The sequence below is a fragment of the Vipera ursinii genome (genome assembly GCF_947247035.1).
Source record: "Vipera ursinii genome assembly, chromosome: 4".
Lineage (NCBI taxonomy): Eukaryota > Metazoa > Chordata > Lepidosauria > Squamata > Viperidae > Vipera > Vipera ursinii.
Genome location: NC_139514.1, coordinates 64,773,639 through 64,791,480, shown reverse-complemented (window position 1 = coordinate 64,791,480; position 17,842 = coordinate 64,773,639). Strand labels below are relative to the sequence as shown.

The window sequence follows — 17,842 nt, the reverse complement described above, 5'->3', positions numbered from 1 at the left end:
CCATGGTATCTTGCTGCAGCGTCTCAGGGGATTGGGAGTGGGAGGCACAGTTCTTCGGTGGTTCTCCTCCTATCTCCTGGGACGTTCGCAGTCGGTGTTGGCAGGGGGGCAGAGATCGGCCCCTAGGTCTCTCATTTGTGGAGTTCCTCAGGGGTCGGTTCTCTCGCCTCTCCTGTTCAACATCTATATGAAACCGCTGGGTGAGATCATTCGTGGTTTTGGAGTTGGGTATCATCAATATGCCGATGATACCCAACTTTTCTTTTCGACCCCAAACCACCCCAGTGATGCCCTCGCTGTGATGTCCCGTTGCCTGGAGGCGGTTCGGGTCTGGATGGGGAGGAACAGACTTCAACTCAACCCTGACAAGACTGAGTGGCTGTGCATTCCGGCATCCCGGGACATTCAAAATGTTCCATCTCTTTCTATGGGGGGTGAGCTCTTACCCCCCGTGGATAGGGCTCGCAACTTGGGAGTCCTCCTAGATTCACGGCTTACCCTGGAAGATCATGTGGTGGCCGTGACTAGGGGGGCTTTCACCCAGGTTCGCCTGGTGCGCCAGTTGCGGCCCTATCTGGACCGGGATGCCCTGTGCACGGTCACTCATGCGCTCGTGACCTCTCGCCTTGACTACTGTAATGCTCTCTACATGGGGCTTCCCTTGAAGACCACTCGGAGGCTCCAACTGGTACAGAATGCGGCCGCGAGAGTTGTCTTGGGAGTTTCCCGGTACTACCATGTTACACCTTTGCTCCGCGAGCTGCATTGGTTACCAGTTGTCTTCCGGGTGAGGTTCAAGGTCTTAGTTATGATCTTTAAGTCCCTACATGGCATGGGTCCGGGCTACCTCAGGGACCACCTGCTGCCAGCTTCAACTCCCCTCCGCCCTGTGCGTTCCCACAGAGAGGGCCTCCTCAGGGTGCCTCTGGTCAGGGAATGCCGACTGGCGGCCCCCAGGGGGAGAGCCTTCTCTGTGGGTGCCCCGGCTTTGTGGAACAAACTGCCGGTGGAGCTCCGGATGGCATCAGACCTCCGAACTTTCCATCGTGGCCTGAAGACCCATTTATTTGAATTAGCCGGTCTGGCCTGACGGGGGAGCTGGGTTTTAAATTGTTGTTTTAGAATTGTAGTACTGTTTTTTAACTGGGCATTGATTTAATCTTTGTTTTAACTTTTGTATTGTATTGTATTGTTATTTATATGCCCTGTGAACCGCCCTGAGTCCCTAGGGAGAAGGGCGGTATACAAATTAAATAAAACATAAACAACAAACATAAACATCACAATGGACTCTGAGCAAAACAAAGGTTGTTATTGTTAGTTGCGAAGTCGTGTCCGACCCATCGCGACCTCATGGACAACATTCCTCCTGGCCTTCCTGTCCTCTACCATCTTCTGGAGTCCATTTAGGCTCACACCTACTGCTTCAGTGACTCCATCCAGCCACCTCATTCTCTGTCGTCCCCTTCTTCTCTTGCCCTCAATCTTTCCCCAAAAGGTACGGTAGTGCAATTTCTGCAACTTACTGAGTCTCTAGCTATACATTTGGCCCGACTGAGATAGAATGGTATTAGGAAAAATTACAATAGAGCTCTAACGAGACACTCCTAAGCAACGATACTTCCGGTTTAGTGGTAAACTTACGGCCGTTGGCACCACCCCCTCCGCAGCCTACCGAAGAAAACGCGCTCTGCCGCTGTCATGCCTTTCCTTACACGCCGGTTGCATCAGCCAGGCCCGGGGTCCTTCTCGAGCAGCCCACCATATTGCCTGAGCCAACTGCGAATTCTTTCCAAGCTCCTCCCGGGACAAAGGAAGGCGGCAGGATGTAATTCTGTTCCTAGATATTTTGCAGCATCGTCTGGGAGTAAGCTGCCTGCCTCTGAGATTACTGGGTTCGGTAGGGAAAGATCAGGCAGACTCGGCGGACTCCTAACTTCCTTTCAGGAAAGATGGCGGGGACTGAAGCGGGAGTGACACTGGGGCAGCCGCACCTTTCTCGGCAAGACCTGGCTACTTTGGTAAGAAGGGAATTCGGAGTGGGGAGGGCGCGTCATCTGAGGGGCGCAGTATTGCAAGGGTTGCCGTGAGCTATTCTTTGGCCGGTACTCGAAGGCTGGATGATGGTCGGGAGTTCAGAAAATTTGCCTCGCCTTGCTTGTTTCCTGTTTTTTTTTTGTTCCTATCAAAGGGTAGTTAGAAAGGGAGAGAAAGTCTTTATGAAACGGTGGGAAATGTTCGCACGCTTCTTTTCCTCTATATACAACCATTTTCTTTCATTTAGTATGAAAGTACAAAGCCATAATGCCAGGCAGAGCGACATCCTACCTTTACAAGCTGGTTCCAGCGAAAGAAACGTGATCTCTTATCAATATCTGAATTCCGATGTTATATAGTTGTGTTCAGAGAGGATATTTCTCTCTCTCTCGCTCTCTCTGCTTCTTTCTGTAGCGCAATCAATATAGGGTAGAATAGAGAGAAGCTGAGTTCCCATTGCATACTGTAGAGCAGCGTTTTCCAACCTTAGGAACTTGAAGATGCGTGGACTTCAACTCCCAGAATTCCCCAGCCAGCTATGCTGGCTGGGGAATTCTGGGAGTTGAAGTCCACGCATCTTCAAGTTCCTAAGGTTGGAAAACGCTGCTGTAGAGTACTAGGCTATGCTTTACTTAACAAGTTGTGTTCGATCAGGTTTGCATAAAAAGTCACAGGATACTATAAAGTTAGAGTGGTTAGTGCATTCCCAAGCCATACCTGGTCTTAACTATAGTAGCTGCGATCTTCCGGGCTACTAATTATTATGAAAAATTGTCAGCATGGTATGTTGTCATTTCATTTGGGAAATATATGTTTACTTAGCGTTTGACAATAAATTGGGTAAAAGTGTTTATTTGAGTAACGATGCATTAACTCATTACCCAGTGCCAATGCAAAAGGTCCATCCTTAATGAAAGATTATAGATGTTGTCCAGCAGATATGAAAAACAATCTTTTGATAAATTAATTTCAATTTTAAATCACAGGACATCAGTTTGGGGACTTTGCTTTGTGGGAAAGCTTTATAGCTAATTATCAGATGTTTATAGGATAATTATAAGTTGATTATAAGATAAGATGTTTTATGACATGAACAGCTAGTAAATAGTTAATTTATATAACTGCTTCTTAAACATTATTTCAAACCATATTTTAAAAAACCTCATCACTCTAAAAGCAGTGGAAGGAAAATGATATATTAAAATTCAGTTTTATTTAGTTGCAAAATAATATTGAATTATGTAGAATTCTTTGAGCAAATATCGAAAGTACAATTTTACTTGATTAGCAAAATCTGGGTTTGAGATTTCTTTTCTCCTTTTTTATATCATGGAAACAAAAAAAAAGTCTTATACGCATTTTGGGATCTTTAATGCTCTGGAATCCACTAATAATCTGTTCTCTGCAGGATATTACAAAATTAACACCTCTGTCACCAGAAGTCATCAGTAGACAAGCTACAATTAATATAGGTAAGAATATAGCAAATTATAGTTAGATGTTCTGACTGGTATTAATTGTGTACTATTCACCATGCAATACTTCAGTAGGAACTGTTAGAAAATACTAAATGTTTTATTTCTAAAATGCGAGTCTGTAAGGCATAAGTGCATGTACTGTAGCTCTGTATGTACCTTCTGTATTGATTAGTTGAATCACAAATCATAATTTCACTGTTGTTTTTAATCAGTTCTAATCAGAGTTGATATATTATTGGTAGAGGTTTTACATAAAACTTTTTGAAACTTTTTTCTGGGATGTATAATGCTTTGTGGGTTGACTTTGTTCAGCTTCTTTAATTCACCACCTAAATAATCTGAATTCATTTTAATTTGTAAGTCTTAAATGGTTTCCACCATCACACACACACACACACACACACACACACACACACACACACGGTATATTTGATTCCTGAATTGTACTGCATTTTCAATAGCAACCCCTCATTAGATTTCTATCTTTTCTATACCTTTCTGGTCCTTTCTTTGAACTTCTTTTTGTAAGAAATATCTTAGTCTGTATGTTCACGTGTGTGTATGTCAAGGAGAGAAGAATATATTCATCTCATTCCATGCTCTGTTCTAGTTAATTTTGCTACACTGAAAACAATTCAATTATATAGAGTATAGTTGCTATATGGGAAAGAAGGTTAAGATTCAAAAGATCATCTTATTATAGAACTGATGTTGCCTCAAGTATATTTAGAAGAAGGTTAATTGTAAATAAATGTATTGCTGACAGTATTAAATTAGGCCATCAGTTTAGGTTGCTCACTGAAATATTTTTCCATGAATGCATGTAATATAATAAGACTAGTTTCAGAATTATTAGATTAGTATATGAAATGATATATCATCTTCTTGGCATTGTTCCTAATTGCAGTTCTCACATAAAAATCTGCTCTGCAAAAATGTTTTATGTTAATATTGCTATAGCTAGACTTGGAGTACTTGGGGATAACATAATATATTCAGTATTTAAATAGATGTTGAGGATTATAAAATTCATTCACTTCTTAGAGAATTTTTATGAAATTAATAACAAATTTTGTTTTGAAAATCTAGGTACAATTGGCCATGTAGCTCATGGAAAATCAACAGTGGTAAAAGCCATTTCTGGAGTTCACACAGTCAGATTCAAAAATGAACTGGAAAGAAATATCACTATCAAGCTTGGCTATGCCAATGCTAAGGTTTGTCACTGTTGTACATCTAATCAAATTATCAGTTTTTATTTGAACCATCTTGTGTTATCTAAACTCAACTGATTGTAGTAAAGTCTTACTGTCTTTTCTCTGCAGATTTATAAGCTTGATGATCCAAATTGTTCCCGACCAGAATGTTACCGATCCTGTGGAAGCAGTACACCTGATGAATTTCCTACAGATATTTCTGGGACCAAAGGGAATTTTAAACTAGTCAGGTGGCAAGTCTAGTTCAACATGATTTATTTTTTATACATCTTGCAGAATGTCCCACAACAGCCTTTTTGAAGTTCAGTTTGTTATTACCAGTGTGTTGATAATCTTAACATTTCCATAAATTCCGTTGTGCTTTATTTGTAATTGTTACATATCTCAAGTCATTAATGCTTATATTTCAAACAAAACACATATTATAAAACATTTAAAATATATTCATTATAAAACATTCAAAATATATTCTTTATATATTTCTTAGGCAGAATATAAATCTGTTTTATTTAAACTCATAAAATATGTTAATATATAGCACAGGAAAAAGGGTGTGTGTACATCACAGGTGCACATATATACAAACCATACTTATAGTGCAATATGTTATTTAAAAACAATGAAATTAATTAAAATTTAAAATCCTTTTTAAATCTGAGAAAGCTGTATTCTCTATAAGAGTCTTGTATTTTCAAGAAAGATACATCATTTTTCATATTTGCTATAATATGTCAACTTTCATGTTTTTTTACATTGTTTTTTGAGGAAATACTATTTATGGTTATTCTTTTTTTCCCCTTTTCCTTAAAGACATGTCTCTTTTGTGGATTGTCCTGGCCATGACATTTTGATGGCTACTATGTTGAATGGAGCAGCTGTCATGGATGCAGCTTTACTGTTAATAGGTAATTATTAGTGTAGGAGTTTGATATAGCCATAGACCCATGGCATTATTGTGACTAAGGAATTTTACTGCTAATATGAGGTTTGCAAGATACATTATATCGAGTTATGCTGGAGAAGGCAATACTCTGGAGGGATTTTGTTGATATATGCATTCCTAAAAAGATAGTGAGAAGTACCTTTTGGGACAAAGAGCAGGGAAATGAGTGATTACCGGTAGAGAAAGCCAAGTAATTTTCATTTCATCCTCATCATTTTTTCTTAGCAATGACTAGGAAGATTTAAGCACTGCTGTGTAATCATCAAATTTATTGCCTGATTGAATTTAATAAGGTTTTGAAGCAAGTTAATATATTATGTGCTACTTTCTGTGCTGGAAAAACAGGTAGTTTCTACATCTCCTCTTCCATATCAACCTGTCTTTTAATTAACTTGCCATTCCTGAGCAAGAAAAGGCAAAGAGAATGGTGCCAGAAGTATGCATTTAGATCATGGAGAGCTGCACTCCTCATATTCCATACAAACACAGAGAAGTATAGGCTTCTGGAGTCACATTCTGTGTATGCTGATTACTTGTTCTTATCTCAATCTCCTGAAATAAGGATAGGGAGCTTCTCTGCTGAGTTATAGAATAGAGATAAAATTGGTGGCTAACATAAGCAAACACCCAAAGTAGACTTCCTGCTATCTCTGCTTCAGAAAGGAAGAAAGTGAAATTCACAGCAGTATGAGATAGTTCCTTTGCCAGATCTCTTCCTAATACTGCACTGATCAGCTTATAGTGAATGTATTCAGTCAACCTCACATCCAGTACATTTTCTCTCTTTTTTTTGTCACATATGCACAGGTATGTTAGCATTGAAATATAGGGGTTTATAGAAATAAGGTTGTGCTAGTATTCATATTGCTATAAGGATACATTTCCTGGATTGCATAATCAACTAGAGAAACTTCATGTGCTTGTAAACAAGGTTTCATTAATTGTAATCCTTATTGTAACATAAACTCTATTTACTCATTACATGAAAATCACGTGTACAGTTTCACTCTCAGGTGTTCTAATTATTCCTAACTTAAAGAGCCTTGGTGGAGCAGTGGGCTAATGCCTCCTTAAGTAACACCAGATGCCTGCAATTAGTGCAGGTTCGAGTCCCACCAGGCTCAAGGTTGACTCAGCCTTCCATCCTTCTGAGGTAGGTAAAATGAGGACCCAAATTGTTGGGGGCAATAAGCTGACTTTGTAATAATGCCGCTGGGGGGGGGGGGGCGAAAGCAGGCATATACATAGAATGAAGGCTATTGCTAAGCACATTGATTTGTGCTTTAGATTGTAAGCCGCCCTGAGTCTTCGGAGAAGGGCGGGATATAAATGGGATTAAAAAAAATTTACAGGGGGATTAGTATCCTATATTTTAAACATTTATTAAGAAGCCGATCAGTGTTCTATATTCTGTTGCAAACATTGTTTTTCTGTTATTCCAGCTGGCAACGAATCATGTCCTCAGCCGCAGACCTCAGAACACTTAGCTGCTATTGAAATTATGAAACTGAAACATATTTTAATTCTACAGAATAAAATTGATTTGGTCAAAGAGAGCCAAGCCAAAGAACAGTATGAACAAATTCTAGCATTTGTGCAAGGTGAGTTTCCAGATCAAAATAAAGAAGTCTCTCTTGTTTACTACAAGCCAACTTTTGGTCTGGCCTCACAAACAGCTCATTTTCACAGTTATTGCCATATCAAATCTGTCAAACTAATTTTGCAAATTTATTAGCTAATTTTAGTGAATTTAATCCAACATCGGAACACTAAAAGCAAGCAAGCAAGCAAGCAAACAGTGACTAAAGATTAAATGGGGAAACCCAGAAAAGCAACTAAATTCTTCATAGCAAGGGCTTTGACAAAGTGAGAGTCAAACAAGATGCTCATATATCAAGATTGCACCAATAATTTAGATTTGCCAAAACTGATCCTTTAAAGATCTTAGTCTAGAACAATAGATAATGGGTTCAGCAAGAGGTCCTTTTTCACATACATTTTTATTTATTAAATGTATAGCCACCCAACGTACACATAGGTGACTCTGCAGCTTACAAAATGATGTAAAGGAATGTGTGGGTGACCTTGAGGAATGAGGGGCAGAGATGCTGCCTAGGAAATAATCAGACAAGAATCCCAAATGTGCTTTTTCCAAAAGGCAACTCGACTTACTTAGTTTTTTTCTTTGAAAACATTTTACTTCTCATCCAAGAAGCTTCTTCATTTTTAACTTCTGATAGTTTGGTTGAGCATTAACTCTATGTAATCCAATCACTTTTCATCTGCAGTAGAACATTTAAACATTGAGCCAACAAATATTTATTTATTTATTTATTTATTTATTTATTTTATTGGATTTGTATACCGCCCTATTCCCATAGGACTCAGGGCGGTTTACACAGGGCAGTTAAAACCATGAATACAAAAATAAAAACAATAAAAACAAATTAAATTCAAGCCCCAAGAGTAAATCTAAAACCCAGTTAAATTAACAACCCCACAGTCTGGACCAAATAGATCAAAGAGCCAAGTTTTCAGGTCCCGGCGAAATGAGCGAAGGTCGGGGGCAGTCCTAAGTTCTGAGGGTAGTTGGTTCCATAGGGCAGGCGCACCCACAGAGAACGCCCTTCCCCTGGGAATAACCCGCCGGCATTCATTAACCGGCGGTACCCTGAGAAGGCCCTCCCTCCATGAAGAATAGAGACAAGCAATTCGATCCGATTGCAACAGTGCTCTCTGTATAGAATGGTGTTGATACATATATTATACTCCTTCTAAAAATTTAAATATTTACTAGATTTTCTATTTGTAATGTCCTTATCTGTTAAGAGTAGAATATCCAATGCTTTCAAGTCATTGTAGAGTACTTATCTCAAAGAAAGCATTGTATGTTGTTACTGTCTTTTGCTTATCTGTTCTCATGTAAAATTATAGACTCAGATTTTACACTAAATACTGTTGCAGTCTAATAACAAAAAAGAGTAAAGAACATTACAACCCATTAGTTTCCTGGTCTTTTTTTAGATTTTTTTTATTGTAAGGGATTATCAAAGTGATGAAAAAAAGTTTTTATCCTTTTAATCCTTTTCAGGCCAATTTTTGTTTGTGTCTTATAAAACTCAGTAATTCAGGAAGTAGAGGAATATACACATATTTCCTAGCAGAAAATAATCCTGAAACTGCTCAGTTACTTTTAGTCAAGGAGAAGCCAGAACAGCCATTTTTATCATGAGAAAATTCTTCCTCTTGCCAATTATTTAGAGGAGGAATTTGGAGAGTGTTGGCTAATTGTAACTACTACTACCAATTGAAGAGCAGTAGATGAACTGAAAATAAATTGATGCTTCAGCTGAAGGAAGCATTTTTCCACTACAAATTCTTTCCTATTCTTAATTGGGGCATGAAGAGCTCTTTGAAGCATAAAAATCAAATCACTTTGGACTCTGAATCTTTGCCACTCATTCTCAAACACTAATTTTCTAGGAATAAAATTGATGTATTGAAAATTATGATTATTTCTTCCAAACCAACTTTTTCTAGCAAGCCATTCTGTTAGTGAAATCTGTATGGTTTCTTTTTTTGTTGTCCAAGAATAGCATGTATTCTGTAGATTATAAAGCAAAAAATGTATTTGTGCTGGAGTTTCCAGTATGTTAATCATAATAAAGCTTTACAAGTATTATAATAGTGACTGTTTGTTGAAATAGGTACAGTTGCAGAAGGAGCTCCAATTATTCCAATCTCAGCACAGCTAAAATACAACATTGAAGTTGTTTGTGAATACATTGTAAAGAAAATTCCAGTGCCTTTAAGAGACTTCACATCAGAACCAAGGCTTATTGGTATGTCTATTTGAGTCACTGTTTGATTCTACATAGCACATACACTGACAGAGGAATTTGGTTAATGATGTGGTAAATATGTATTTACTGTACTCACTTGGTGCTATTGTTAACATTGCATCTTTGCTACATAGACCTTATAGGAAATATTTTGATACGACAAATTTAGCCTAAATTCAACAGTGCTATATATCATTAATTCTAAGTGAAATTGATATATTGTGTGATTAGAATCCAGCAGGACGCATATTTAGATGAATTGGGACACATTAAAATTATATGTATTTATGTAACATTTTATAACTTCATAAGGATGTAAATTCCTGTGCCCTCTTAATGGAATGATAAGCATAGTCACAAATCATAGGGCCAATATTTATTGATTTGAGGATTGCGACATTTAATAGTTTATAAGTGGAACTCATTATTTTGTATGGCTAATAGAGTTTTTTATCAAATCAAGTGCAGTTTGGCTCATATTCGTGAGGTCCTTATTCAAGAAAACCGAATAGATGGCTCCATAAATGGAGTTTGAAATTCTGGTTTGTAAATTACCATGTCTTTAATGTTGCTGTTCAGGAGAAATAAATCTGATATTGTTTTGCTCCTACAATTAGTAACCTGTTTTTGAATTGAACCTTGTCAGACATATTTTCATAAATGGGTAAGATGTTTAGAAGGAATTTATTTCTAGGCACACAATGTGTTTCAAGGGTTTGTGATAATGTCACATCTATCACATGAAGAAACTGATTTGAGAAAGCAGTCACGTATATTTTTAGTTTCTTTATGTATAGATTTCTTTTAATCCAAATAATATTACCATGTTCCAAAGAGAAATATGGAGTCAACAATATACACCAAAAACGTGGCTTAATAAAGTATTAGATCCAGAATTTGACTAATCAATATATGATGTTATTAAAATGCTTTAAAGTTTTTTGCAAGCTGAACCTAATGGAATATTCTTTTCAGTTATTAGATCTTTTGATGTTAATAAGCCTGGATGTGAAGTTGATGACTTGAAGGGAGGTGTAGCTGGTGGTAGCATTCTCAAAGGTGTATTAAAGGTAATGTTTCTTTCCAGTGCTGATTATCACACTGTTACCATTTTATGTTAATGATAGAATTGTGTGTATTCTTGCTCCCATTCTTTCTGCATATGTGGAAGTTGAAGGATTCTCAAGAATTTGTTTGGTGAACATGAAGGATAAGAGATTAAAACTAAATCCTGTTGGATGAATAAAAGTCCACTCGCATAAGTTTAGATGTGATACTACCACGTTTCCCCGAAAAGAAGACGGTCTTTTTTTTCTTTCTTTTTTTTTTGCCTCCAAAAAAACCCCAGGTCTTATTTTTGGGGAATGTCTTTTATACTCAACTCTGGCATCAACAGCCCCGCCCAGCCGGTCCACTTCTTCTGGCTGAAGGAGCAGCTTCATTCTGCAGCTGCATTCCGGTCTGCATTTCACAGTCAGGCTTTTCCAGAAGGCCACTGCAGCCGAGTACCGAGCTGCACACCCCCACCCCCGCCCTAGGTTGATTTTTAGGTGTGTGCCTAAAAACGGGTTTATTTTGGGGATAGGGCTTATATTAGGCCCACCTCCAAAAATCAACTAGGACTTATTTTGGGGGTAGACCTTACTTTTGGGGAAACACGGTAGTATAAATTGATGTTTATGACAGTAACTGTCCTGTCCCAGGCCAGACGCACACATACATACACACAAGTGGTTTTGTTCTCTTTACTAAATGAGGATTGCAAACAAAGGCACTTGCCATATAGAGACAGGTTCCCACTCCTGTCCCTTCCAGGTTCAACAAGTTTGGCTTAGAAGTATTCCAGATCAAAGGAGCACACAAGAAAGTAGTGAAGCAAAGTCTAAGGGACAAAACTTGTAGTAGATTGGCTGGCCTGTTCAGCCTCAAAATCAGAGTTGTATTTTTGCAAGTCAAGCTACAAGGAGTGGGAGTTAATAGGCAGTTGTCAACAGAGAACTCTATTCCCTGTTCTATTCTCTTTGCAGCCCACCAAGCTGTTGTTTTGGGAAGGGGTGGTAATTCCACACCCTCATTTTCAGAAAGCTACAGCAGCTGTGACTGCTGTATGTTGTTTTGCCTTACCTCTTTTACCTATTCACTTGTCCGTTTGGTGCTCCTGGAGCTGGCTACCTATCATCAGTCAGCGTTTCTGAAGTTGGCTTTGGTGCTGGTTGCTCATCATTAGTCCCCTCCTGTGAATCTGAGAATGAAATTAGCCCAAGAATGGAATCAATGACATTGTTTCAAGGTCTTTGTTGTGATCTATGGAATGGTTGGCGTTTTCTTTGGAACAAGGATCTCCATGGCATACTCTTTATCAGAGGTGTCAAACTGCCGGTCCGTGGGCCGGTTGCATCATGCGGAGGCCGTGCCCACCCCAGTTCCAGCAATGTGAAAAAAGTCACGATACGTCACAACACATGACGCAGCGAGTTTGACACCTTTGCTCTACATATTTATGGTATCTCATTAATTTCCATGATACTTACCATGTAAAGTGATGATTGGGAGAAAAACAAGCAGTTCTGAAACTAATCATGAGTGTATGTGGACACATTATAGAGAAAACAAACCATGGTTATAGCAAACTGACAGACAATTGGCTATAAAATCCATTACCAGTGCATTATATAGAAATAGATATGTAATAACCTTCCTTTCTTATATATTTTATTACTAGGTTGGCCAGGAACTTGAGGTGAGACCTGGCATTGTCTCAAAGGATAGTGAAGGAAAACTTATGTGCAAGCCTATTTTCTCCAAAATTGTATCTCTGTTTGCAGAACATAATGATTTGCAATATGCTGTACCAGGAGGCCTTATTGGTATGTCTGTTTTACATTTATGTTTAAGAGATCATGGAAGATACCAAGATAAGACTGGCCTACGAATATACAGTTTCAAGGTCTTTTTTATGCAACAGCTATGTTTCTATACTTTCTAAAACCATTTTTAAAATGGTAGCTATATGTGCATTTTGTACATATAAAGTAAGTCAAGCTAAAAGTGAATACTTTTCAGTTTCATTTAATAAGTTTCATTTATAGCACAGCACAAGGTGGTAGATAGAATTAAGATCTATCAACAAAAGAGGAAAATGTAAGTTTTTTAAAGTTTTAGTTTGTTCACCAATGGCTCTTGGCTGAAGGGGAAAGGAAACTCTTATACTCTTACATCACTTCAGTTCGTTTTACTACGTAGATGATTTAAGCAGTCTATATTCCTGGTAGTAATGCTGTTTTACTGTCAGCTGGGTCCTTACTAAGCTTTCACTCCCTTCCCCCCTATACTTACAAGATCAAGAAAAAGAAAAGAATCCATTGGAATGGCCAGCTGATAAATTTAAATAAATATTACCCTAAAAGCACTGAATGGAGTCTGATTTAAAAGTAAGTTAATAATTGAAAACCTATTGCTTTTTTATTAGGTGTTGGTACCAAGATTGACCCAACTTTGTGCCGAGCTGATCGAATGGTAGGGCAAGTTTTAGGTGCAGTTGAAGCACTACCTGAAATATTCACAGAACTTGAAATTTCCTACTTTTTGTTGAGGCGACTACTGGGTGTTCGTACTGAAGGGGACAAGAAAGCTGCCAAGGTTAGTTAAATTATTTCTGGTGAATCTGGACATTCTGTAAATTTCTGTATTTTAAAAAGGATGCTTGCAAATTTAAAATGGTACAAATTGCATGGCTTTAAAATTCTTAACTACTTGTTGTAGGTGCAAAAATTATCTAAAAATGAAGTCCTAATGGTAAACATAGGATCTCTTTCAACTGGAGGACGGGTCAGTGCGGTGAAGGCTGATCTGGGGAAAATAGTGCTAACTAATCCTGTATGCACTGAAGTAGGAGAAAAAATTGCCCTTAGTCGAAGAGTTGAGAAACACTGGCGGTAAGTTGATTTGAAATAAAACATAATACTATATAATGAATTATCACTATGAATATATTTTAAACTAAACACAAATTATTGGATGAATATAGCAGAAATAGCAGTTAATATCAAGTTAGTATCTATTCTGCTGGATGTAATCCATTATAATACTAATTAATAACTTTGTTGGACCTGACATAATATTTCAAAGTACACTGAATGCTATGTCTTTACATGCTGGTAAATAGATATTCCTTTCCAGTCTACCCAACAGTTTTCCATTTATACCTACATCCTGCCATTCTATAGAAGTTGAGAGAGTTTGTTGAGAGTTGCCTCAAATCACGAGATGGGTGGCAAATACATTTAATAATATATAAAAATAAATTTCTCCATATATGTTTCAGATTACTTTTGTATATTTGCAAACCCTTGTGTACCATGATGTCTCCTCTTATGCATAAATGTAACATTTTAACAACATAAGAACCACTATTTAGAGATTGCAATTTGTATATATAATGGTAAAAATTCTAAGATTGAATAAAATAGTATTATAGTAATAATAACTTCAGTTATTGAAGTATCACACATCTCTAGGGACTGTTGCTTGTGTTAATGTTTATCAAATATAATAAAATAGCAAAGATGTTAAATAAATGAAACACAGGTAGTCCTTGATTGAAGACTGCCCTGTTTAGCAACCGCTCAAAATCATAATAGCGCTGAAAACGTAAGTTTATAGTTGGTCCACAAACGTACAATGGATGCAGAATTCCAAGGTTATGTGATCACAAATCAGGCATTTGGTAACCAGCATCTTTTTTTGGTCATCTCAGTCTCCCACAGTTACATAATCACAGTTTGTGATTTCATAGCTGGCTTTTGATACAAAGTCAATGGGGAAGGTGACAGTAATTGCAACTCACAGTCACCACGGGATGCTGCACTTAATGACTGCATGTGATTTGCTTAACTGTATCAGAACTTACATAAGTCAGCCATGGTCACGTTTCATTTAACTGTCGCTTAGCCTCAGAGCTGCCAGTTGCAACTGTCATTACGTGAGAACTTACCTGTATACAATAGTGTACAAAACATTTCATATTGGAGCAATCAGACTTTGGGTTTTTTTTTCTGACAGTGGCCAACCCCAGCATTCCTAAGGTGATTCATGAATTATCCAGAAAGCAAACTAATGTTTGCATTAGCCCATTTTGTTTAAATCAGCCCACCTGGTGCATTAGTTTTCAAATGTTAAGTATTACTATTACCCAGTGCTTTTTTTTGTAAAAGAAAAAGGTGCCAGAACTCACACATGTCATACAACCTGCCTTGCCTACCCTACAAGGTTCTATCCAAAAAAGGTGCCGGAACTCCGTTCTGAGCATTCTATGACAAAAAAAGCCCTGCTATTACCTATCCCTGAATTAAATGTTCTCATATTTCAAATATTTTGTGCATCATAAATATCAGGACTTGTGTTGTAGGAAGCCCAAGAATACATACAGTATACCTACTACCTGCTGTGTTAAGTGTGTATAAAAGTGTGCCTGCAACTTTTTTTTCTGTACCGTGGCAGGGAAAAACACATTGGGGGTATTTTTATTCTGTCCTTTAGAACTGGGCTGGTCTCCAACTCCTGGGCTGGTCTGCAGTGTGCCAGAAAACAAGCCTAAACTGCGATCAAGTAACTGAATTAGCTGTCAATTTTAGAATTAAGAAGAAAAAGATCACAAACTATAAAGCGGAAGTCACTTCTGCATGATTCATAGTTAGATGGGGAAATCTGGAGTCAGATTTCCCAGTTGGATATGTTAATTTCAGGAAAAACTGAACCGAACTATGTTGACCAGTTAACTGTCTGACACTGAAAGATGTCTTTCTGCCTCTTTGTCTGAGGAAATATTTTTTTACTTAAATTTCAGAGACTGGCCTGCATAAACCTGGAGCTTCCTTATTTCTGTATGTAATACTTGGGAAATGATATTTGTTCATGAAGTTAAATAACTAATTTGAAAACAATTGAGATTCAAATAAAATTCTTATATATATTGTATTTAGAGGATTTTCTTTTATTCTAATTTATTTTTGATGCCTCTACGTTATTCTAATCTGCTTTTCTTGTTTTCCAGTTTAATTGGATGGGGACAGATTAGAAGAGGAGTGACAATCAAGCCTACTGTGGATGATGACTGAAAGCAAAAAAAAAGTTCTTCAGTTTGTAAAGAATGATGTGTGTTTCCATACAATTGGAATGCATTTTCAGCGAGAAAGCTGTTGCACAGATAATGTCCATGTTGTATTAAAAATCAAATCTCTCACTAAAAGTCTTGACAGTATCTACAAAAAATTAAACAAATTGGCAAAGATAGATCTAATTCTCCAGTATTTACTAAATTTGTTTTGTGTTTAATTTATGTCAGTTTTTTAGAGACTGTGTGGGGCTGGCTATTTGATTTTAAACAATGTAACTCAAGACCCCATAATCTGATTTGAAATTTTGAAAATTGCTTGTTTTTTTTCCATTTAACTCTTATAGGTCATAGAGTAATAAAAAACTGAAATGTTTGTCAATGAAACAAATTTAAATAAACTGTTCTTGGAAGATGAATTTTCTTGTTGTGTACCAGACTTTGAACTTGTAGCAAATATGATTCTACATATTATTGAACGCTGTTATATTTACAGCTAGATGGTCCAAAACCACTGGTCCTATTTAATGTCAGTAGATGTTTTTTAAAAACTAAATCCCTCAAAAGAGAATTTTGAAATATAATTCTAATTACATAGCCAAAATAAAATATTTACAACCTCAATGGACAATATCCAAGAAGGGAAGTTAATTACTATTTTAATTATATTTGGAAAAGGCTGAAATTATTGCATAGAAATGCCCTATAACTGAATTGCAAATTGAGAGTGAAGAGTTATACAGATGATCCGATTTAATGTAATTATGATGCAATACTATTATCAGTCATTCATGATATTTAGCTACTCAGTATCCTGTAGAATTGCTAATAGAACATGAATACTTTAATTAACTAACTAGATTTATACCCCACTAATAATTCTCAGCAGGTTTGGTAATATGTAAGTTATAAACATCCACAGTATGGCTAAATCAGGGGTGTCAAACTCAATTTCGTTGAGGGCCGCATCAGCATTGCGGTTGCCCTTGGGGCCGGGTGGGTATGGCCTGGGAGGGCATGGCCTACTGGGTGGGCATGGCCAGCTCTACATCGTTCACATCAAGGGTGCCTATGGGGGCCTGGGCAGGAGTGGGACAGATCTGAGGGTCTCTGGAAGAAGGAGGATCTCTAGGCCAGGGCCAAGGCAGCGGGGGCCGTTCCTTCACTGTTTCCAGGATGGCTTCGTGGGCCACATGAAACCACTTTGCGGGCCGGATCTGGCCCCCGGGCCTTGTGTTTGACATGTCTGGGCTAAATAAATCACAATAAATCTTCAGAAATAAAACAGTAACAAATAAGGTAATACAGCAATGCAGGATAGAACATTTCTTAAAACTAAATGAATGTTTCCCTCAGCTCATTTTCAAAATCTTCCTGATGGTCAATAAAGAAGGCAGACTGATTACTATCATAGGTTATTCCAAAATATTGGAATGACCAAGGAAAAATTTCTAGTTTTGCCCCTTGCCCCAACATCTTGAAAGTGTAGGATCAAAACTAATTTCTCCCTAAAGGATATTCTTTAGTTCTGGTTAGAGCAGGTGGTCCTGCATATACCCAGGTACTAAGACATTAAGAATATAGGTGAAAAAAAAGTTAAATTGTACCTGGAAAACCAATCAGCAACTAATGCAGGGCTCACAGAATCAACGTTATTTATATACTTCCAATGCCAACAGCCATTGAGTTGGGAGCTGCATTATGGACTATTTGCAGTTTCCAAATGAAAATTTAAGGGTGACCCCATGTAAAGCACATTGTAATGTCCAACTAAGCGGCAATTTGTGTATTGGTGCTTAAAAGTTACAAGTCCTACAACTAGATAAAGTTAACCCAATTAAACAACTGAGTCAAAACATATTTGTTCATTTATTTATTTATTTATTGAAGAAAATATTTATTGAAGAAAATATTTTCTGAAATTCTTGATTTGGCCCCAATTTCAATAGTTTAGCTGGGGTGATATATTCATTTTGGTTATTGCAATTGATCCTAACTAAGGTAACTTTAAGCTCCTCCATTTTTCAATGTCTCTTCTCTTGTCATAATTTAAATAGTATTCTTGATTGTTGCCTATCAGGTGCAAACCCTGGCATTTCATGGAGTAAGCTATCTTGACAACCACATTTTTCTTGCAGCAGATTGAAAATCTTGTTTTCCTTAACTGTTTTATTGCTTTTTGGTGTCCTATGACAGTTAACACCACATCATCT

General features: G+C 37.4%; 1 protein-coding gene across 1 annotated transcript; it reads left to right on the top strand.

The window, feature by feature from the left end:
- The first annotated feature begins 1,728 nt into the window (after positions 1 to 1,728).
- Positions 1,729 to 16,048, top strand: EIF2S3 (eukaryotic translation initiation factor 2 subunit gamma). Its single transcript, XM_083361985.1, has 12 exons — positions 1,729 to 2,021; positions 3,446 to 3,509; positions 4,605 to 4,732; positions 4,841 to 4,962; positions 5,543 to 5,637; positions 7,118 to 7,276; positions 9,383 to 9,517; positions 10,493 to 10,587; positions 12,240 to 12,384; positions 12,987 to 13,156; positions 13,280 to 13,452; positions 15,570 to 16,048. The coding sequence occupies exons 1-12, from the start codon at positions 1,953 to 1,955 to the stop codon at positions 15,631 to 15,633; spliced, it is 1,419 nt and encodes a 472-aa protein (XP_083218111.1). The 5' UTR covers positions 1,729 to 1,952; the 3' UTR covers positions 15,634 to 16,048.
- The last annotated feature ends 1,794 nt before the right edge of the window (positions 16,049 to 17,842 follow it).

What these genes read in the sequence shown, in the direction of transcription:
- EIF2S3 (XM_083361985.1), top strand. Translation starts at nt 1,953, where the DNA reads ATGGCGGGGACTGAAGCGGGAGTGACACTGGGGCAGCCGCACCTTTCT. An exon ending in ACAAGCTACAATTAATATAG is followed by an intron (nt 3,510 to 4,604) that starts GTAAGAATATAG and finishes TTGAAAATCTAG; the next exon opens with GTACAATTGGCCATGTAGCT. An exon ending in ATCAGAACCAAGGCTTATTG is followed by an intron (nt 9,518 to 10,492) that starts GTATGTCTATTT and finishes TATTCTTTTCAG; the next exon opens with TTATTAGATCTTTTGATGTT.